Source organism: Hydractinia symbiolongicarpus, chromosome 8 (assembly GCF_029227915.1).
Source record: "Hydractinia symbiolongicarpus strain clone_291-10 chromosome 8, HSymV2.1, whole genome shotgun sequence".
In the NCBI taxonomy this organism is placed as follows: domain Eukaryota; kingdom Metazoa; phylum Cnidaria; class Hydrozoa; order Anthoathecata; family Hydractiniidae; genus Hydractinia; species Hydractinia symbiolongicarpus.
In genome coordinates this window covers 10,485,535-10,508,714 of record NC_079882.1, presented here as the reverse complement: position 1 = coordinate 10,508,714, position 23,180 = coordinate 10,485,535, and the positions used below count along the sequence as shown (strand labels likewise).

At 32.1% G+C, this 23,180-nt stretch overlaps 3 protein-coding genes across 5 annotated transcripts in view; 2 read left to right on the top strand and 1 right to left on the bottom strand.

Annotated features, from left to right (window-relative positions):
• The window catches only part of LOC130655710 (uncharacterized), a 74,682-nt gene that overhangs the window by 4,920 nt on the left and 46,582 nt on the right, over positions 1-23,180 (top strand). Inside the window, exons 1-8 of one of the 3 annotated variants that reach the window (XM_057458490.1) lie at positions 4,575-4,695; positions 5,310-5,403; positions 5,514-5,851; positions 11,589-11,736; positions 18,735-19,072; positions 19,945-20,113; positions 21,429-21,662; positions 22,337-22,816. In XM_057458490.1, coding sequence (XP_057314473.1) covers positions 4,624-4,695; positions 5,310-5,403; positions 5,514-5,851; positions 11,589-11,736; positions 18,735-19,072; positions 19,945-20,113; positions 21,429-21,662; positions 22,337-22,816 — 1,873 coding nt within the window. In that variant the 5' untranslated portion in view covers positions 4,575-4,623. Of the gene's footprint in view, positions 1-4,574; positions 4,696-4,949; positions 5,082-5,309; positions 5,404-5,513; positions 5,852-11,588; positions 11,737-18,734; positions 19,073-19,944; positions 20,114-21,428; positions 21,663-22,336; positions 22,817-23,180 lie in introns of those variants that run through there. The other 2 variants (XM_057458492.1, XM_057458491.1) reach the window with 2 other exon arrangements.
• LOC130655712 (uncharacterized) lies at positions 12,107-15,121 on the bottom strand. The gene is made up of 2 exons (XM_057458493.1): positions 15,010-15,121; positions 12,107-14,325 (listed from the first exon to the last, which is right to left on the bottom strand). The coding sequence occupies exons 1-2, from the start codon at positions 15,019-15,021 to the stop codon at positions 12,259-12,261; spliced, it is 2,079 nt and encodes a 692-aa protein (XP_057314476.1). The 5' UTR covers positions 15,022-15,121; the 3' UTR covers positions 12,107-12,258.
• Positions 14,198-17,212, top strand: LOC130655713 (uncharacterized). Its single transcript, XM_057458494.1, has 2 exons — positions 14,198-14,309; positions 14,994-17,212. The coding sequence occupies exons 1-2, from the start codon at positions 14,298-14,300 to the stop codon at positions 17,058-17,060; spliced, it is 2,079 nt and encodes a 692-aa protein (XP_057314477.1). The 5' UTR covers positions 14,198-14,297; the 3' UTR covers positions 17,061-17,212.

Genomic DNA, 23,180 nt, shown 5'->3' with positions numbered 1-23,180 from the left:
TAAGAACATTAAGCCTTGAATTCCTTCACGTTCAGGATAATGTACAAATATGGAAACAGTTTTCCTGTTGAGAAATAGTTTTCATATTCAGAAACATTGTGTAAAATAGGAAATAAAGTGTGGAAATCTGCTAAGTAATAGAAGTATGAAGCAATTTCGCTGTCTGATCGCTTAGGTCAAGTAAGGTTACGTATGTGCGTAGGTGATCGAGTTCGTGTATGCAGTTAAATTAGCCTAATTAACCTTATTAACATAAGCATTTTATGTCATGGGTATTATTTTCTTCATTGAGTGGCCTGCTTTGGTTACTGTCTTAGTCGTTGTTAATTAAATTCAACAGCGTGCACATTATGTTTTTCATTTTTTGGTAAATTGAATGAAACCAGTGCAACAAATCAAAAGTATGTTTTTCTTTTACCAAAGGTATGGATCCTTTTTATAAAACAATTTATATTTAAAAAGCGAAATGTCAAATTCAAAAATTTCCAAAATTTCCAAAATTTCCAAAATTTTAAATGCAAAATAACTTGCTTGGTATGAATGAGTGGACGAAAGTTGAACAATTTGTTTGACAAATATTTTGTGAAATAACAAAATTTCCATTGTGTAAATTTAAGTCGTAAGTACAGTACAGTTCCGCATACACACAGCCCACATGAAAAATTACCTTCATAGCAGACCAGAAAAACAGAGTTCACAGAATTCATAAACAGCAGCAATGAAAAAAATAAAGTTTCTATACAATGTGCCTTCCTTGGGGAGGAACATCGTCAGCACACCAGAGAATTACAGGAGTTAAAAGATTAAAATAATATATATACACATTTCTTTCTCTGTGTATTTCCAAAGGTAATGTGTTAAAAATATGTTAACAATTTGCAGCAGGTTAGATAGTAAGTTTAGCGTCATCACATGCTAATTCAAAATCGTCTATTACATCAGTTTGTTTTGAATTATTATGTGGGCAGCTACCTCGTATGCACATTAAGGACGATCTTAACACTAAGAATGAAATCTTACAACGAATCCAGGTGAGTACTTTTTCGTATCTGTCCTCACTTTTCTTTGCAATGCGTTCTGCAATGTGTTTGTGAAACATAGAGCACTCGGGACCTTCACCACTGTTTGTCGAGAATATCAATGGAGTGAATGTTCCGTGCTCTATGTTCATTACGTTGTAATTGCGTCTCTTTTCTTTTTCATGCTTTTGAAAAATCTGTTTGTTCGGTAAACGAATCTGGGATTGCGCGTTCGGATTTGTGACGCGTATGTCAAAAAAGGCATTCTGCCCATGTCTCCATACTCCGTGTGCTTGTACATTGGGTCGTGCTTTGTCCCCGGAGATGCCTTTATGTGTTCTCTATCTAATGGTTGTAGTGCAGGCTCGAGTTCAACATTGTTATAAACCTTCCTCAATAAATTTGCTTCAGAATCGCGGAGATTGTTAAGGGGGATTGTTATGAATCCTCCCTTTTTGCAGTTGAGGGCATGAGTAACGTTGTAGTTTTCACCACACAGGCATTTACTTGGAAGACCCTGCATACTGTTGTACCTGAGACTTATTGCATCTCTAAACTCCCTTTTGTTTAGTACAAAGCCATGCTCTTCCAGTGGTATAACACTTAACCAGTTGGAAGCTTCCTTTTCTTGCGTTTGTCGAACAGCTCTGATAGTAACATTGGAGAGACTTCCTTCAATCGTACTAACACGTGTTTTCATTATCGATGTTACTTCATTGTCATTTGGGAGTTCATTGCTTTGGAGCATCATTATTGTTGCGAGAGGAGCTGTCAACTTTTTTGATGTGTTGTGTTCTGTTATGGCCTTTTTCGGCATATATTGGTATACTCAATCCCCCTAGAGAGATAGGTAGTGAGAAAAGTTCATGTTCACTACCTGTAAACAACGTCCCGATTAAAGCTGGGAGAAACTTATTGTTGATTGCTTCGTCGAGAGGTTTAACAAATTTTTCCATGCTGGGTATTGTTCTAAGGAAATAAACAAACCAGTGAGTCTCGCCGTGAACAAATGCCGCAAATGCTGCTTGTGGTTGAGTTTTCGCGTATTCAGCCAATTTTCCCATTTCGTCACATAACATTTTTACTTTGTTGGCATATTTCTCGCGAAACTCATCACTCCTCATGGCGGCTCCGAGATATCGTTTACTGTCTGTCGTGACCTGTATGGCCGTGTTGGTTCGACCATCATACTGCGAGAAGAGTGCACACCCTTGCAAGTTAAATATAACCAGAACATGGAAGAGGTTGGGTGTCCTGTACCTTAATACAGCTTTCAGACGAATGTTTTCGTGATGTAATACCAAAGAAAAAGCATGTTGAATAAAGTTTAAATAATCTTTTTAAAAGGGGAAAGAAAAATCAAAAATGCCAAAAAATATATTTGATGCCAAAAACATATAGCAAATATGCCAACACATCATTACGTTCAACGTTGTTTAAACCTTGCACTTGTGGTTAATACGTTTTACAAAATTCATTTCTGTACAGCTTAAACAACATATGACGTTGCGGTAAACAAAAAGTAGTTCAGTGTGAATGACACTTACAAATATTCACATAGCACTTGTAAATTTTGCTCACAATTCAGATTTTTCGCACACCATAGCACTCGTAATTTTTTTAGCGGGTGCTTTTTGTAGCTCTGGCATAGTTTTATTCAAGAAATGGCCTGATGTTTGTTTCAAGACAAACTTGTTTCTTGTGATGTCTGTAAAAGACTGATACAGCATATTAGTTCACTTGAAAACTGTCAGAACTAAACCACAGAAGGATAAATATCTGCCATAAGTGAAAAGGGAATTTTTCTAGCTAGAAATACTTTCACCTACAAAGACATGTTATTAACGTTTTGTAGCAAAAGTCATATTCCAAGTTTTGAAATTTTAAGTTTTATCTTTACCAAAAATCTTTATGAAAGTTTTTGACAATAGTTTCATGTGCAATTTACTTATTCTTTGGATTTGTAACACACTGCTAAATTTTATTACTAATGTCAATAGTTTCCAGGGTCACAACCATGACAATATCAGAAAGGTATTCTGTTGGGTGAATGAATAACGTGTGGTGTATTTAGTGGTAATGAAACTAGTGCAGATGTAAACAAACAATGGTGAATAGGCAGAAAAATAGAAAAACAAAATAAAAATTATTGTTTTTGAACAAGATTGCATTTCAATTTATAATCAAAAAATATATTCAACGTTCCAATTATGTTATTATTTAAATTTGTTTTAAAAGATCAAGTTATACATTACCATAAACAGGCCTTGCCATGAGAGGCGTGCGATCGCACGCGCAAAATGTCCAAGGCAGGCGATTGAGCACACATGCAAAATCATATATAAAATTTGAAGTGATTAATCTTAAGCCAAACCACGAAAAGATAATTACATACAAGAAATTAATTTAGAACAGGGTACAGTACCGCTTAAATCTTACTTTACACGAGTTTTACTACGTCGTGTAACGATCTCATGTTTACATAAAGAACCTTCACATATCTTTTGTTTACATTATGAACCTTGCTTTCTATTGTTATCGTTGTGCGCGAGTCATAACAATAAGATTTGATGAATCCTTTTAGTTCTTACATTTAATGCATGCTATTGCTTGAAAGTGTTAACAATAATTAAAGCCATCATACTAAAACTTTTTATAATAGCTTGCACATTGCTACCTGTTTTTTTTATTTCTATTTTGAGAACACTGTTTCGATACTCACGTGCCTTGATTTTTTTGAATAGTAGTTTTGAATACCAGTTTCGGTCGATCAATTTAAACTTGACGAAGATTAAAATAAATAAAATAACATGCCATTTTTAATCCTAAGTTTTATTATTTTTTGTTGCGCTGCGTTTTGTTACATCGCCGTAGATCGTTTAAAAATGATGGAAACAGTATTGTAGAAAGCGAAAAGATCGCTGTAGATCGTTTAAAAAAATGAAAACGGGATCGCAGAAAGTGAAAAGATCGCCATAGATTGTTTAAAAATCATGAAAATGGGATTGTAGAAATCAAAAACATTGCCGTAGATTGTTTTAAAATCATGAAAACGAAATTGTAGAAAGCGAAAAGATCGCTGTAGATCTTTTAAAAATCATGAAAACGGGATCTTAGAAAGGGAAAAGATCACCATAGATCGCTTAAAAATCAAGAAAATGGGATCTTAGAAATGATCGTTTCAATTTGTATAAAATGTATCTGCTCAGTATTACATATGAACATGGTTGGCTTTGGTCAAAATTCCCAAAGTTTAATTTAAAGATGTTGCAGGTTGCCTATGCCAGGGTGACAATATGCTCTAATATTATTCTTGTTTTGTTAGCTAGTGACTTTCTTTCAGCATCTGATATAGAGTTAATGTGGATTTTAATAATAAGTAACATATTTTAAAGAACCAGAGAAAGCCTGGTGGAAGGAAAACTTTAAGTTCAAAGACTTTAAAACAATTTTTAAAAAACCTGCACGCCCAGGGCCTTTTGCGCGTGCGATTTGTCACACTTGCAACTAAAACTCATGGCAAGGCCTGCATAAATGATTTTAAGAAAAAAAACACGGCAAAAGTAATGTTGTAAAAAACAAACTAAAATAATTTTTTTGGTAAATGTTAGAAGCAATATATGCATTATTTTTTGAAAAATCACAAGTGAAAGAATCTTTAGTCATTGCCTACAAAGTATGAGCTATTGTTTTATGGCAAATCAACAAAATATATAGGCCATTAGTTGTAAATTAAAAAGAGGCACCAAAAATGCATTTGTAGCACGGAAAGGAGGCCTGCAGGCTCTGTGTTAAAAGTAACTTATTTTTATGTGTAAAATGAAAATAGCCTGGTTGCTTATCTTGGAATTATGCCTTTCCATGTTTTTAGGTCACTTGCCTAAATGATGACGTCATCAAGAAATTTAAAATTTAAAATGACAATTTTGAAGAAACTAACTTGTAGAACATATCAAAATAAGAAAAAACGCTATAAGAGCGTATGTTAAAAATCAACCGCGTCACATTTAGAGTGGCAGACAAATTTGATACTTTTCGGGGACAACACCAATAACCAAAAATGTAAGGGTTTTAAGATTTTTATACCATGTTGCTTTAATGATACATAAGAACATTTTTATTACAAAAAATGTCTAAATAGGTTTTTCTGTCAGCTCTTTCTTTGTGAACATAAAGTTAAACATACATTCTTTAAGATCTTGCTTTCCCTTTGTTGAATGTATCTTCTTTTAGTATATCATTTTAATATAGGACTAACATGATGGCAAGTTTATTTATTTTTTCTTCTAGGTTAACTTTGTGGTATTTCTTCATTTATTGACATTAGGATATGTCTGTTCACATTTTTCACGAGTTACTGGCACGTCAGTAGATTACAAGAAAGGTGAGATTGTCAATAGTTTTCTGTTCCAAAATGTCATAAATAGACTTGTTTGCAAGAACTACTTATAGAGCCAATAAACTCTTGTAATTTTATAATATTCTGCATTTTAGCATGTGAGGAAAGAATACTTGGTATGGCAAATGGAGCAATTGCAGATACACAAATATTATGCAGCACATATGATGAGTCATTTGACAGTTTTTGCAAGCCTTGTCAAAATGCAAGATCAAGGGTGGACAATAATGGAGGAAGCTGGTGGTGTATTCCATCTACAGTCACTGAGCCCTGGTTTCAAGTCAGCTTTTCCGAACCTGTTATTGTGTTGAAGGTATTGATAGAGTCACATTCTTCAGATCATTTCCCCAGATCAATAAAGTTTTTCTCAACCACAGAAGACCCAATTAACGAAAATTTCATTCCTTTTTATCATGGCACGCTATCAGACCAGGTATGTACAAATTTAGCATCTTTATTTTTATGTAGATAGTTAACTTGCAGAATATGCATTTTAATAAGGTGCTATAAACAAAGATCAAATTGCATTATATTTAAACAACGATGATGGTGTAGTTATATTTATTTATTCATACACATTCATATGGGTATCCAAAAAGTACTTTTGTTTAGATATTCAACATTCTAACCCTCCCTGACTCTTGTTCACTCCAGTGACACTTAATCTTTCTTTCCAACTCTAGACACATTTTACTATCAAAATCACTTTCAACACACTTCATTGTGCATCTTTAACAAGAAATTAAAAAACACCTGTTGTGTGTTGTGGTCTTGCAAGATGTTTTGAGACAAAAACAAGGAGACCTGGGGGCTCTAAGAATTTCCGCTCGCTACCAAAATATTTGATGACAACCTGCTAATTCGTTGTGTTATCGTGCCAAACATTCGAAGAGGTTTGGTGAATGAAGCTCTGAAGATAAAGCACACAAGTGACATTATATCTTACAACAAAAGCAAACAAAACGAAACGTGTCATAATAAACTCACATTTTAAAAGAAATTGCTAACAAAAATTACAGCCTATCATTCATGGTTGAAAGTCTTGCGATTGAAACGTTTATGGTCTTAAACAGCATTTAGTTGACAAAAAATCAAAATTTTGATGTGACCATCATTTTCAGCATAGTTTTTTTTTAACTGTGCCAATTTTTGTCGAAAATAAAGTAGTTTTAATTTTTGGACAAATTTTGGCCTCAAATGACATTTAAGGTGGCAAAAAACCAAAACTTTGATGTCACCATCATGTTCAGCATACTTTTTTTGTTAACTGTGCCTAATTTTGTCGAAAACAAATACCAATTTTGACCTGAAACGTCATTTAGATGACTTCCCAGTACTTAGGGAGCTTGGGTACGAAGTTTAAATCTGTGACGTTGTAATTGACCATTTGGGACAGGATTAGTTAATTAGTCAGTTATACCAATACTATCCTCCCCTCAGAGTAACGTGAAATCCCAGGGTCGATTTTTTCTCAAAAAATGCTCCGAAATAAAAAAACAACGGTTTTAAAGAATTTCCTACGCCTTCGGGCGCGGAAATTCAATAACACAAGAAAAATTTCAATTTAAATATATACATGTAATACTTTTTTTCAAGTGACAACTAAAGTGATGTTAAAACGTTATTTATATCAGGTAAACATTATTCATGGTATCACGATAGAGTCTAGTTGTGCAGTGTTTTTTATGTGCACCAATTTCACCAGGAGTTATCTCCCTCACTGGCTTTCATGTCTGTTTCTTTCAGGATAAATAGACAACATGTGTTTCCTTTTTGGTAATTCTGTGAGCTTTTCTCAAATTTCTATTTGAAAAGTTTTGTTCAAGGACTGCAATTGTTTTTGTGCAAGTATTTTTAAACTAATCTAAAAATTGTTTAGAGTATGTTGATGAACAATGTGTTTTTTTTCTAAAAATGTATGCCATGATTGAAGGTACTGCAAAACAGGCTATGTTCTTGATATTCATAATTCAGCATAAGAATTTGCCTTACTTTTAAATTAAATATGTGATGAAATAAACTTTCAACTTTTAATTTTTGAAGGTACTAATTCCCTTCTCAAAGCTAGCAATATAATATTTTTCTAAAAAACTGCTTATTCTGTAGTCTTTGTTTTCTCAACAAAAACAAATTCCTTGGAAAAACAAACATTCGATTTAACTGATTCATATTGTGTTTTGCAGAGTGCAGCTTTTGCAAGCCTATCAATAAGAAAATAACACCAGAGCAATAAATCGCTCTTCCAAGGTCTCAATAATTTAGACTGGGTGAGCAACCTGAATAAATAGAATAAGTTATAAAGGCGTATTTTATTACAAAATCTTTTTTATCTATTTTATCATCTTTTTTATATACTTTGGTTAATTTTTACTGCAAATAATAATAAGATAACATTGATTTCCATGTGAGATGAATTGATATTGCTCAGCTAGACAAACTTTTTGTGAAATAGGGGGAGCAATTAATGGCTCAGCTAGTTTCTCATTTCTCAGAATTGGACAAGCCTTTGCGTGATCAGGAGCAATTGCTCTCCCCTTATTGATAGACCTGGTTCTGCCAAAAAAATTATCAAAAAATAGAATCATCCACTAAGTTTTTGTATTTGATAGGGGAAATGTTGACATGTACTTTTCTCTGTTGAAAGCAAGGGAGAAACTATGTATAATTTTTGAAAGAATCTTAAGTAAACTTGGAATCTAAAAATTGTTGGATCCAAGATCACATTAACTCACAACATAGAAAAATATGGAGAAAAAATTGGAAAGGGATATCATTTCTGTACTTAAAATATATAAAATTGAAAAAAAAAAGGGATTTGTGACTTGGTTTCAACTGTTTAATTTCTCTAACACCATCATAAACATTGTTACATGTCCATTATAATGCTTGTACTTCAGCCTTAATATACAACTTAATCATCACTCGTTCAGCATTAAGAGGTGTTTAAAAAACCAAAGTTTGATGTGTTAGACGTTTCTTAAGTATGTCTATTTTTATCAGCGTTATAATGCTGCTCCAATTTTGTAATCTCAAAAAAAAATTTGATCAATAAAACAATGCAGATTTAAACTTGTTAAATAAAGGCTGCAAAACTAGACAAAAAGTTTATTAAGTAAGAAGTTTACCTGTTCCTGCTCTTTGTTATATTATTAATATATATTATTAACCTTGTTAAAATTGCTTATTGTTATTTTTTTACCGTTTATTATTTTTAACCTGTTTCATTCTAAAATGACTAAAAACAGGGTGAGACGAAGCTTAGAAATCTTTGTATTTCATTTTAAAATAACGAAAACACTGTTGCACAAAGCTTGTAGGCATTGGCTCTGCTGTATTTTGTTTAAATATGACAAAGACAGCTGTATAAAGTTTAAACATCGCCATGATAATTACTTCATTCGTTTAAATTATTTTATGTTTGCAAAAAAACCAACTTAGTATAATTACACCACATTATTTGCTTCTGACAAGCCGTTATCGTGCCATCAAATTGTTGTTAAAAAAGTATTTTATAACGCTTAGACCACTCTATAAATTGTATAAGAATATTTACCTGTTAAGTTAATTTAGAACCAAGAGAACTAACATTTGTTTGCTCGTCCCAGGCCTCCTCATTTTTTGTTGACGAACTCATAACTTGGGATCTGCATGTCGGTTTGCAATCAAATTTTGCAAGTAAACATATAGGGCTTATACAAGCTTACCCACAAAATTTGATTGCAAACCAAGAGAACGAAAAGAGCTTTTTTAAAAAATTTGAAAAGACTTGTTAGCTTACTTTTTAAGCTCTATAATATAAGTCCAACGCCATTTTATACCTCGGGTTCCCTTTAAGGTGTCTATATGTAGTCACTAAGTTTGCGCAAATTTAAAGCAGCTAAATAGGGTGACAGGAGATATTTTTTAAAAAAATTATTTTTTGAGGAAACAATTTCCAAAATGTGATGGTTAACAGTACACACCTTTTTTATAAGAATATCAAAATTCAAAGGCCAAATTTTTAACATGAAATACAAGCAAACAGAACAGATTCTTATAAAAGTGTGATGCATTATAACCAAAATAAACAAAGGGGCGGGGCTGGTTATGCGGACGAGTGTTAAGGGTTGCTAAGAAAAAGCAAAACCAGGAAAACAGTTGTGTAGGAAAACTTTAAAAAAGTGAGAATAGTGTACACCTACATGCTTTTTCTTTTATGAGAACATGCTTTATAAGCATACCAGGCTGAAATTTTTGACAAAAAATTAACACTTTGCACTCAAGAAGTGTTAATTCATATGCGAAAGAATTGTCCGTTGTCAGATACCGCAATAATTAATCAACACGAACATAAATCCATGTTGTTGAGGTATATTTTTTTACAATTAAGTAAAAATACTTTTTGCAAAACTAAAGTAATGCTAATGTATACTTTCAGAAGCTTGTAATCTATTCACGGAAACTTTTGCACCACAAGCAATAATATGCATTAAATTGATACGTTTTAAAATAATTTTTGCACATTAAAATAATTGTCTTTCTGGTAATCTTCCCAAATTGTTATTTCTGTTGTCTGCACTACAGAATCATCATACTTTTTTTATTTTGCACACAGGAAATTTATTGCATTTTAAAAATGTTGAGATGGGCGAATACGCAACCAGACAGTACTTAGAATGCTTTTCAATCAAAAAGCGTATTTTTTAATCTTTTCCCATAATACGTCTTTTTTCTTTGAAGTTTACTGTGTTGTGATGAAAAATGTCATACTACGAAGATCGAAATTATTTTGCTCAAATAAATACAACAGTGGTAAAAAATAATGTTTTGTTTGATTAACACACCAGCTCAAAAGATCGAAAAAGATAAAGGTTAGGAACTTCAATTAAATATTAAATATTCACGAATTACTCCTGTTGCACTTAGGTGCAAGGTTCTGCTGTGGTGCTGGTTCAAATCTCCCTAGGGGATGTTTTTCTTATATAAAACTTTGCACATGAAAGCTTGTTGCAATTGACCATTTGGGACATAGTTAGTTCGTTAGTCTGTTATGAGTTAGAAACCAATGCTATTCTCGCAGGCGAGATAGTAATAATGACGTATTAAAAATATTTTGTAAAACAACTTCTGTCCTACTTTATTTTAGTGACGGTAATTTTTTTTGCTGTCGTAGTGCCGTTGTATTACATCAAATGGACAGCGAAAATTAAATTACAATTACTGTCGGCCTAATTTTTTGATTCTCTTAGATTTTTAGATTCTACAATCGCGTAGTACTGGAACTATATTTTGCAGAATAAATTATACACAACATTTTTTTTATAGAGGAATTGTTTAAATTAAATCTTTTTATGTGAAAACAAGACAGCTTAGAAGCTTTAACAGTCATACTGTTTTTAAAACATACCTAACACACCAGTAATGTTAAGTCAACTTAACGGCTCCAGCTTCTGAAGCACAGTAAACCAAAAAGGTTGCCTAGTAAAAAATATGACTTTTAGACAATGTTAATACTCTGCAATAAAATTTCTCACAAAATAAAAACCCAAATTTTTTGCATATCATATCATTAAATCTTTGAAACTAAAAGTTTGGCTAGGTTGTTTAAAACTTTCCTTTTTTCTGCACAAATTTCCTAAATAAAGCTAAAAAGGTTTGCAGAGTCCATATATTTGTGCTGTTGATGAAATAAATGTCATTTGTACGTTCCTTTTTATAATGCTTTGTTTATAACCTATGTTTTGTCAATCGCCAACATGCCATGATTTTTACATTTGTGCCTTCATTATTTGCCTCTTTGTGGTCATATTACTTTAATTAAAAAGCTACTGTACATTTTGATTTTAACAACATGTTTGGCCAGGCATCACAAGTAAGAAATGTTAAGCAAAAATTTTGCTGCCTCACCCAAACACTCATACTTTACCTTGCAGTATGAATGAAAAATATGGATATATAGTCTGAAAAAAACCCATATTAACTAATTGTGTCAAAAAAAATTAATGTTAAAAGGGTTACTATCACCTTTAATAATGATTTTATTTTTTTGTAGATTATACGTAATATGAGAAGTAACTCATACACTATGAATTCTTATTTTCACTAAAATTTTATTGTAGTTAGTTGTTTTACTCAAGGTATTATAGAAATTTGTTGGTATTTGTAACTAGAGTGTAATATTTACATTTAAGGATTCTTGGCTTTTAACTAAAGAATTGGTTGTAGTATCACTACATGAAATTAGACCATTGCAGCATTTCCGACTTGTGATCGCTGAGCTGAGTATGTCAACCTACACAACTTTGCGCTTTGAATTTTTTGGATGTGCATACTGGGAATGTAGGTTTTTTTCTAATTTCAATTTATTAATTTTAATCATATATATATATATAGATATATATATATATATATATATATATATATATATATATATATATATATATATATATATATATATATATATATATATATATATATATATATATATATATATATATATATATATATATATATATATATATATATATATATATATATATATATATATATATATATATATATATATATATATATATATATATATATATATATATATATATATATATATAAACACGAAGTAATTTTAACACAAATTACAACAGAGTGCTCAATGTGTAACAGAGCAGTTATATTATTTTTATGTTTTGTTTTCAAGAAAAAACTACATTAATTTTGCTACTTAAAGTTTCATGCTTCTTAGCAATCTTCAGGCAAATGATACAAATTATACAAGTTGGTACTAACTAAAGTATAAACCTTTTAATTACGTGATACAACGTAATAAAACAAATAAATACAAATAAATACATTGTTCGTTACAGTTCATTTCAACCATTTCAAAGTAAATTTGTTGCGATGGCGACATTTGTTGATAAGTTCTGTTCTTTTATTTAACAGTCCCTTCGGTTCAGCTCGTACAATTGCTATTTTTTCTGTTAGGCACAAGTCACACGTGCGCGCTCCTGTCTTATACGGCATTGCACGTCTTTCTATACTCCATAAGATTTCAAAGTCTGTTCCGTCGTCTTTTAATCTCCAAATTAATTTCGACAATTCGGTTTCGTTTCTGTATTTCTCGTGTCGAAAGGACTTTTTGTGGTTGTTAAACCTTTCTTTAAATTCGCCTTCGCATAATCCGTAGTAAAATTCCTTTTTGTCTACGTATTTGACTTCCGCTTTGTAGATGATGCACGCAGCTAAACAGTCACCATTCAGTGGACACTGGGACTTATCCCGGCAGTTGCAAGGTCGTTGTTTTTGCCTTTCTTCAGAAGTGAGAACTTTTTTATTATGGCCCTTTATGATGTTTCGGATGTTTGTGCTACATGAATAGCTCAACTTGAGGGTGTTTTTGTTGAAGATTTTATAATATTTGTGATCTTTACTGAAGTTTTTTCTAACAATCTTGAGAAATGATCGTCCAATGTCTGTTTTAACGTTTTTACTGAACGGCGGGTTGAACCAAATTATCTTCCTTTGGCGATTAGGGCGTTGTTTGGGTTTACTCGCGTATGCCATTGTGCTTTTAAATCCGCTGGCGGAGAGTGAAGCTTCGTATAAAGGTTTTGCGTCATCAAATGCTTTTCTGTTACATGATGTCGCAATTAATCTTTCATTTACCATCTTCGGAATGACTTTCAATACATTATTCGGGTGGTTTGAATTAATGTTAATGTATAGCGGATCGTTGTTGGGTTTCCTGTAGGGTTTGTAGGTTTTACTATTCACGTTAAATGATACATCCAAAAAGTCTGTTTCAATCAGGTTCGTTTCGATAGTTACTGACAATTTGTCTTCCTTAAACAAGGTTATGATGTCCTTTCGAATTTTGTTCATTCGTGGTCCATTGGCGTTTTGGATAATTGCAAGTCCATCGTCTCTGTATAGACCAACATGTTTGATATCGATAATATTGCTGATCTTTTTTAATATATATAGTCCAACTAACTCACAGATCTCCGCTCCATCGAATGAACCCATTGTTACATCGAAAAGAACGTTTCCTTTTTTAACCCAAGTCGATGATTTATCAAATAACAAGGACTTTCGACTGTGCCTTATTATATCGAGGACTTTGTTGTCGATTGGTACAGCAGATCTTGCGAAATTAATTGCTTTGTCGAGTAGTTCTTCAGAGATAGAAGGGTAAAACTCGACAATGTCGAATTTGATGAATTTTGACTTTGCATCAGTTGGTGTTTTTCTGAACCATTCAATTACAGTAGATGTATTTCGCCATTGGTTGACCTGCGTTGCTTTCTGAACTTTTTCTATGATGGTCTCCAAGTACTTTTTACTGACGATTCCCATGTCTGTTTTGGCTGGATTAATTAATCTGCACTTGACATTTTGGGGGAAGTTTGGTTTGTGGTCTTTGATTGTAATGTAGGCCTGTTTCTCTGAGTAGCATTGCATTTTGGCGTCTAAATCTAGCGATTTTGCGATTTTTTTGGCCTCTTTATTGATGTTGGTTTTCAAAGAAGTACTACATTTTTCATACGATTTTGTGATATTTTCTGTAACGAGTTTGGTGTAATCATTTTTCGGAAGTTCGTATAGGTTATTAGTTTTATCGGCGAAAGCAAATACATTTTCGGAATTTTGGATGTTCTTAACGTCTGTTTTCAATTTGTTTAAGAACGAATTGTCAACATTGCGGAATTCGATTTTTCGGATGAGGTCGTAAAGGTCGCTTTCGAAGCTTGCAAGGTTCGGGTTAACAGGTGGGGTTGCAGTTGATTTAAAACCGAAAGATACGTGTTCGTGCTCGTCTTCTTTTTCGTTATTTTTATCGAAGAAATATGCCTTCCATCGAATTCGTTTGATAAGGCTTTCTACTTTGTCCATTAAACATTTTAAGTATGTATTTTTCGGTGGTATCGGGATATTCTTTAGCGAGTAACCAAGATTTCTCCTTTCCATGACCATAAAACAATAATGTAAAATCTTGTAAACAGTGGTGTGTAGAGTGTTCAGAGTGCTCAACAAAAACAGGAGCTTTTATAAACACGAAGTAATTTTAACACAAATTACAACAGAGTGCTCAATGTGTAACAGAGCAGTTATATTATTTTTATGTTTTGTTTTCAAGAAAAAACTACATTAATTTTGCTACTTAAAGTTTCATGCTTCTTAGCAATCTTCAGGCAAATGATACAAATTATACAAGTTGGTACTAACTAAAGTATAAACCTTTTAATTACGTGATACAACGTAATAAAACAAATAAATACAAATAAATACATTGTTCGTTACAGTTCATTTCAACCATTTCAAAGTAAATTTGTTGCGATGGCGACATTTGTTGATAAGTTCTGTTCTTTTATTTAACAGTCCCTTCGGTTCAGCTCGTACAATTGCTATTTTTTCTGTTAGGCACAAGTCACACGTGCGCGCTCCTGTCTTATACGGCATTGCACGTCTTTCTATACTCCATAAGATTTCAAAGTCTGTTCCGTCGTCTTTTAATCTCCAAATTAATTTCGACAATTCGGTTTCGTTTCTGTATTTCTCGTGTCGAAAGGACTTTTTGTGGTTGTTAAACCTTTAGAATAAAGAATATCCCGATACCACCGAAAAATACATACTTAAAATGTTTAATGGACAAAGTAGAAAGCCTTATCAAACGAATTCGATGGAAGGCATATTTCTTCGATAAAAATAACGAAAAAGAAGACGAGCACGAACACGTATCTTTCGGTTTTAAATCAACTGCAACCCCACCTGTTAACCCGAACCTTGCAAGCTTCGAAAGCGACCTTTACGACCTCATCCGAAAAATCGAATTCCGCAATGTTGACAATTCGTTCTTAAACAAATTGAAAACAGACGTTAAGAACATCCAAAATTCCGAAAATGTATTTGCTTTCGCCGATAAAACTAATAACCTATACGAACTTCCGAAAAATGATTACACCAAACTCGTTACAGAAAATATCACAAAATCGTATGAAAAATGTAGTACTTCTTTGAAAACCAACATCAATAAAGAGGCCAAAAAAATCGCAAAATCGCTAGATTTAGACGCCAAAATGCAATGCTACTCAGAGAAACAGGCCTACATTACAATCAAAGACCACAAACCAAACTTCCCCCAAAATGTCAAGTGCAGATTAATTAATCCAGCCAAAACAGACATGGGAATCGTCAGTAAAAAGTACTTGGAGACCATCATAGAAAAAGTTCAGAAAGCAACGCAGGTCAACCAATGGCGAAATACATCTACTGTAATTGAATGGTTCAGAAAAACACCAACTGATGCAAAGTCAAAATTCATCAAATTCGACATTGTCGAGTTTTACCCTTCTATCTCTGAAGAACTACTCGACAAAGCAATTAATTTCGCAAGATCTGCTGTACCAATCGACAACAAAGTCCTCGATATAATAAGGCACAGTCGAAAGTCCTTGTTATTTGATAAATCATCGACTTGGGTTAAAAAAGGAAACGTTCTTTTCGATGTAACAATGGGTTCATTCGATGGAGCGGAGATCTGTGAGTTAGTTGGACTATATATATTAAAAAAGATCAGCAATATTATCGATATCAAACATGTTGGTCTATACAGAGACGATGGACTTGCAATTATCCAAAACGCCAATGGACCACGAATGAACAAAATTCGAAAGGACATCATAACCTTGTTTAAGGAAGACAAATTGTCAGTAACTATCGAAACGAACCTGATTGAAACAGACTTTTTGGATGTATCATTTAACGTGAATAGTAAAACCTACAAACCCTACAGGAAACCCAACAACGATCCGCTATACATTAACATTAATTCAAACCACCCGAATAATGTATTGAAAGTCATTCCGAAGATGGTAAATGAAAGATTAATTGCGACATCATGTAACAGAAAAGCATTTGATGACGCAAAACCTTTATACGAAGCTTCACTCTCCGCCAGCGGATTTAAAAGCACAATGGCATACGCGAGTAAACCCAAACAACGCCCTAATCGCCAAAGGAAGATAATTTGGTTCAACCCGCCGTTCAGTAAAAACGTTAAAACAGACATTGGACGATCATTTCTCAAGATTGTTAGAAAAAACTTCAGTAAAGATCACAAATATTATAAAATCTTCAACAAAAACACCCTCAAGTTGAGCTATTCATGTAGCACAAACATCCGAAACATCATAAAGGGCCATAATAAAAAAGTTCTCACTTCTGAAGAAAGGCAAAAACAACGACCTTGCAACTGCCGGGATAAGTCCCAGTGTCCACTGAATGGTGACTGTTTAGCTGCGTGCATCATCTACAAAGCGGAAGTCAAATACGTAGACAAAAAGGAATTTTACTACGGATTATGCGAAGGCGAATTTAAAGAAAGGTTTAACAACCACAAAAAGTCCTTTCGACACGAGAAATACAGAAACGAAACCGAATTGTCGAAATTAATTTGGAGATTAAAAGACGACGGAACAGACTTTGAAATCTTATGGAGTATAGAAAGACGTGCAATGCCGTATAAGACAGGAGCGCGCACGTGTGACTTGTGCCTAACAGAAAAAATAGCAATTGTACGAGCTGAACCGAAGGGACTGTTAAATAAAAGAACAGAACTTATCAACAAATGTCGCCATCGCAACAAATTTACTTTGAAATGGTTGAAATGAACTGTAACGAACAATGTATTTATTTGTATTTATTTGTTTTATTACGTTGTATCACGTAATTAAAAGGTTTATACTTTAGTTAGTACCAACTTGTATAATTTGTATCATTTGCCTGAAGATTGCTAAGAAGCATGAAACTTTAAGTAGCAAAATTAATGTAGTTTTTTCTTGAAAACAAAACATAAAAATAATATATATATATATATATATATATATATATATATATATATATATATATATATATATATATATATATATATATATATATATATATATATATATATATATATATATATATATATATATATATATATAGTATATATAGTTATATATATATATATAGTATATATAGTATATATATATATATATATATATATATAGTATATATAGTTATATATATATATATATATATATAACTATCATAACCTCATCTATCTAACTATATATAACCTCAGCAAAAATGAGAGATTACTCATGTTCTTGCGTTTTATTGTATTGATTATTCCTTTTTTAAATCACAACTTCTTTATTATAACAGACAAGATTCAATTACTACCTAATTAGTATATGTTTATGTTTCGTTCTAAAAGTATTTAAACAGGGTTGTATGTTTAGCATCGTATTTTATTTTGATATGACAAAAACACAACTATACCAAACCTTGGCATTATTTCATACCAATATGACAGAACTATGGCGATATGAAGCTTACAATTCGCTATTTTTTCATTCAGAAAAGCTTAAAACATGGAAAATCAGCGTTATAATACATAAAACATTAAAGGATTTTTTAAAGTTCGATAATTCTGATATAAAATGCCCTGGCATTCGATAATCACAGTGAAGCATTATAATGCATTATAATAATTAATGGCTATTTCTCTCATAACTATCTGCATGCTCCAACAGCTCCAAGTGCTCCAGTGACCAAACAAACAGCACGGATTCAAACCTAAGTGCTCCGAATTTTGTTGTATAGCTTAAGATGCATGCTAAGCTTTTTTATGAAACCAAAGTATATTTAACTTAATCTATGCTGCAAAGTATCTAATTTAATTTTATGTTTTTCACATAATTAGTTTGAATCCCCTGTGCTTTTTTTTAATTAATGCATATTATTCAAAATGGTTTCTTACTGCAAGGGTTTCATCAACAAACAAAAAATGTGACCAAAGAAATGGTTTTTTAGACCAAGAAGGTTTCGACCGTAGTCTAATTTTTAGTTCTGAGTGCTCTAAATGCTACAATTGAACTTTTCCTCAAAGGGTTCATCCAAATTCGATTCTTACTGCTTCAAATTACCAAAAAAATGGTAAATAAGCACTTGGAGCATCCAGAACCAAATCTTGTGCACAAAAGAAATAGCCCCTTAGAGTTTCACTTGGGAACATCCCTCTGGCCAAATTGAATACGTTTTAACATTAAAAACTATAATACTGCTATCAACGCATTAGTAATGTTACAAAAACAGAAACAATCCAAAGAATCCAAGAATCCAAGCAAATTTTAAAGCTGTTATAATTTCATACTAAATATACTATACTACTATTATTAATGCTGTTAAAATGCTAAATAATGCTAAAAAGCAGTTGAAAATCACAAACCATGTATTATCTGAGCTTTATTTTATGCTTATTATATCTCTACTACATTTTTTTGTAATTTATTGTTTAGATGGCCGTCCATTGGGCATGTCTAATAAGTTCATTAAAGATGAACATCTGTCCTCCTTTTCAATCGAAACACGCGCACAAAATCCTTTAAACTCTCGTCTTAATATGGCTGGACGAGGCTGGTTTCCTAATACCTATTCACGTCCTCAGCTTTCGGCTGTTGCAGGAACAAATGTGTTTTTACAGATTAAATTTCCTTATGAACAAAAAGTGCTGTACATTGTTGTGACAAATGACATGGAAGGTGGTAATACCCTTCTTAGCAATTTATATGGTATAAAATATGGCAAAGATGAAAGTAACTTGTTCTGGTACCAAAATAAAGATGGAAGCAGAATGGTAAGTAGATTAATATCATGCAAGTAATTGTTTTTCTGATATCATGCTTTATCATTAGCACAAATCATTTTAGAAAGTGATTGGTTGGGAGGAAAACCTTGATACAATATCTACATTTTTGGGAGTTTGTAAGCAAGAAAAATAAAGACAAGGGCTCAAAATACAGCCTGTTTAAATAAAAACAATTTAGGCTTAGGATATTTTTTTCTTTGCTGAGGCTTAAAAAGATCCTAAACACATTTTTACTTCCACACACACCTGAAATAAAGAAAGACTACTTGAAGAATTAAGAACGGACACCTCGGAAGCACTTTTAAGCTTGTGTAGAATTTACATTTTTCATTGTGAATCATCTCTGATTGTATGTTCGTTTCAGCAATAAAAGTAATTTTCTTAGTATTCTCACAATTACCATACATTTTAGTACTACTGCATTGTTTGTTAGTAGAAGAGAAACTAGTCTTTGGTGACATTATTGGTGTTTTTATAATTATAGCTTTGGCAGACATATTCCTTTACAACACTTTACTAGTCAATTTTGTAAATGAGAAAGTAGAACAACAGATTACTGTGTAACACCCTTGACCTTGTTAACAAATGTTTGATCTTTACCTGGACAAATGTTTTATGCTTCAGCTGATTAAAAGTCTTTCAATGGAGATTTCCAGAGTGCTATGTGCAGCATATTTTACAGCTTTTATGCTTTTATGGCATCAATCTCTTGCAGAAATTTGTAAAGCCTTAGGGCTTCTAATTTAATTATCTAAGGTTAAAATATATAAATTACCAATATGTCATATTTAATAAGTTGGTGTTTTTTTTCTTGTATTGTACAAAAATGATAAAAATAAGTTTAAAAATATTTCTTTTAGATAATTTTTCCTCCCAAATATGATATTCCAAATGTAAAACTGCATCATGTCTTCTGGTACCCTCTTGTGGGAAAGGTATTTCAGTATGTTCCATTCTGTGGAATAAATAATCATTATGGTGGATGCAATACTGTGCAACTGGAGCTTTATGGAGTGTCAAAACAAACTGGTGTGTTTCTTAAATATTTTAATTCTAAATGTCATTATGCTCTTTATGTCATTAATACTTACTTGAGAAAAAATAATTTAACTTTCTTACAGCAGAGCATAGTTAAGGATACTGTAAGGTCTAAGTATCTGTGATAATAAAATGAAAAGTCTGTAACGCCCACTGTAAATATTATTTTCAAATTTTCTTTTACGACTGCTATAAAACATTGACTATACAAGTGTTCTGTTATTTACAAAACTTTTTCGTTAGTATATTAGTAGATTGACATTATTATGTTGATAGATTAACCCTATTCTTGCTGGGCCTTTTAGGGGCTCCTCCATGCTGGGGAGGGGGGGGGGGTGATTCGACCCCCACCCTGTGTAATTGCTGAATCAGTCTCCTCTCCCCCAGCACAAATAGGGTTAAAGAAGATTGGTAAAACCATTGCATGGCACTTTAAAGTTTCAGGCAAATTAACTTGGAAACAGGTTGAAATAACCTAAATTCCATAACTTTAAATTTAGGCTAGTACTACTAGTTTTCACCAAAAAGGTGGAGTAGACTCACATAAGCTTTACATCATTTACATGTGTCTTTTTATCTTTGAAGTGAAAATAGCAAGGAAATTTCAAAAATGTTCAAAAATGTACGCCTTAATAATAAAAAAACATGCTTTGCATGCTTTATGCATCTAAGTGTCTGCAAAAATGGCATCTGTTCAAAAAATTGGGATTTGAGTCCAATACAGAAAAAGTTCACCAGAAAGAATTTTTTTAAGTAAGTCTACACTTGGCAGAAAGTAAGTCTATTTTGTCGAAAATTCTTTGATATTAAGTTTGTTGCTTATATTTTATTTATTTTATATGCATGCATTTTGTTTCAACTTCAAAATTGTTCTCTATGAGAAGTTGTTAACTTGTGTAATTTTGTCACATACTGCCTTAGTATTTTTTTTATTACTACTTCAGCACACTTAACTCTAAAAACTTGTAAACTTGGTCAAAGAAACAACACTTTTTTCAATCAAGTTAAACATAAAATCAACACGAATATGTAAGGTAGTAAGGCAAACCTTATCAAAAGCACATGGTCCTGTACATTTTATTTGACACTGTTTCAAGTGCTGCACAATAGTGGCAACAGGATGAACAATTTTTTGTGTGTATGTTTTGAAAATTACCCTTTTTTTTATTATAGTTCATATTTGTTTTTTTTATTATTAACGATAGTTCTGTATAAATTTTTAAACAAAAATGCATAGAGGATAAGGAGCATATTCAAAATGTTTTATATTGATATAAATAAAGTTTTATATTGCATTTGTTTTAAGCTGATCACGAATGGAAGTTGCAAGATCTCTCATCTACATATGATGATGTTGGTTACAGAGACCTGAAGCGAAGTTCTAATAGATTTGCGATTCAATTTGGTAAAACAATATTGAGTTATGATATAAGTTTCCAGGCGAAGGCACCAATGACGAGTTTTGGTTTTCCACTCAATGATTGCATTGTTAGTCCAGAGAATTGTCATGATGGATTATCGGTAGCATTTTGGGCAAAATGTGAGTATTATGCCCTTTTTATTGGAACAGTGATTCCTATATGTGAGATAATTAAGTATGATTGATAGTACATTGTCCTTATAATGTTATTTGTTATTCTGTCAAAAAGCACATTGAATCCGTAAAGGCCATTTTTGTACCAAATGAATCAGCATTGTTTCAGATTTTAGGCAACATTTGTAGTTTTATCATGTTATTTTTTTATTTTGTTAAAACTTTTGGATGGTACCTTACTTCTCAGCAACCAATTTAGTTAACTGGAAAAGTTTATGCAACCAAACAATTTACATTTAAATGGTTTTAATGTTTCAATGTAGGTTTTCTGACATGTTCTAATAATGCATAAGGTCATTAATATTCGAAAGTTTCTGATGTTAAATGATGGATAAAGTGGATACCTAATTCAACTGTTTTCTCCATTGTAAACTCATTGTTAACTTTTATGACAACTAAACTCGGACCCTGCACTACAAAGAGAAAATGATTATTTTTTACCATGAGAGAATCTTATCCAAGCCAATGTGACAATATCACTGATAAGATAGTAAACACAGCCCTTTACATAAAAAAACTTTTAAATGTAGAAAAACTATCTAAAAACATTTTTGTTTTGGAATTGTCATGTTATGTTAGGGTTTAGGTAGGCTCAATTACAAATTATCTTACTTTTATAGTTTCGAAGATAGTAAATTATAAGAAAACGATTTTTGAAGTTGACCCAGCTTTAATGTTTCAACTCAATGGAATATGCTCGTCAGCAGCCAATGTATCCTTTAATATGAACTTACCAGCGGTTATGTATATCAAAAACTTTGACGTGGCTAGGTACTCCAGACTAAAAGATTGTACTATATACATTGGAAAAAGCATAATGACTTCAGTTACAGTTTTTGTTTACATTAATATGCCAGAAGCATTTGTCTCATCATGTCAGTATGAAACAACGCATATTCAGCCAATTGTTACCTTTACTGCAATAGTTAATTATGACAGATTTATTATAATACCAGATCAAGCAATTAATGTTATTGTGAACTCCCCAGTTTGGTCATATGGCATGTCACTTTCATTTGTTATAAAAGCACCGCCTTATATAAAGAATGAAGAAAGAAAGAAAGGCACTGAAGGAAAATTAACTATACTTGAACATTCAGGTATGTCGCCTCTGCATTTTTTTTTCGTAAAATATATTATGCTTTTAATTATTTGCAAATAGTAAAATCACTTTAGATAGATAACTATGTTGGGAAGAGCTCTTTAAAGAATTAAAGACATGTTTTAATTGACAATTGATGATTTATTAAATATGTAGCTAAATCCTCAGATGGCCTAAAATAAGTAATATTTGAAAAAAATTGCTTAGCCAAGATACCCTTTTTAAGCCACCCAAAATGCCTATTAGTTAAGTATGCCACTAAAAATCACTTAATCAAAACAGGTTTTGTGAATTGGGATAGAGCTAAGAGAAAATTAGTCAATTATATTTCTTAAATTAACCATATGCTTGAAACATGCCAG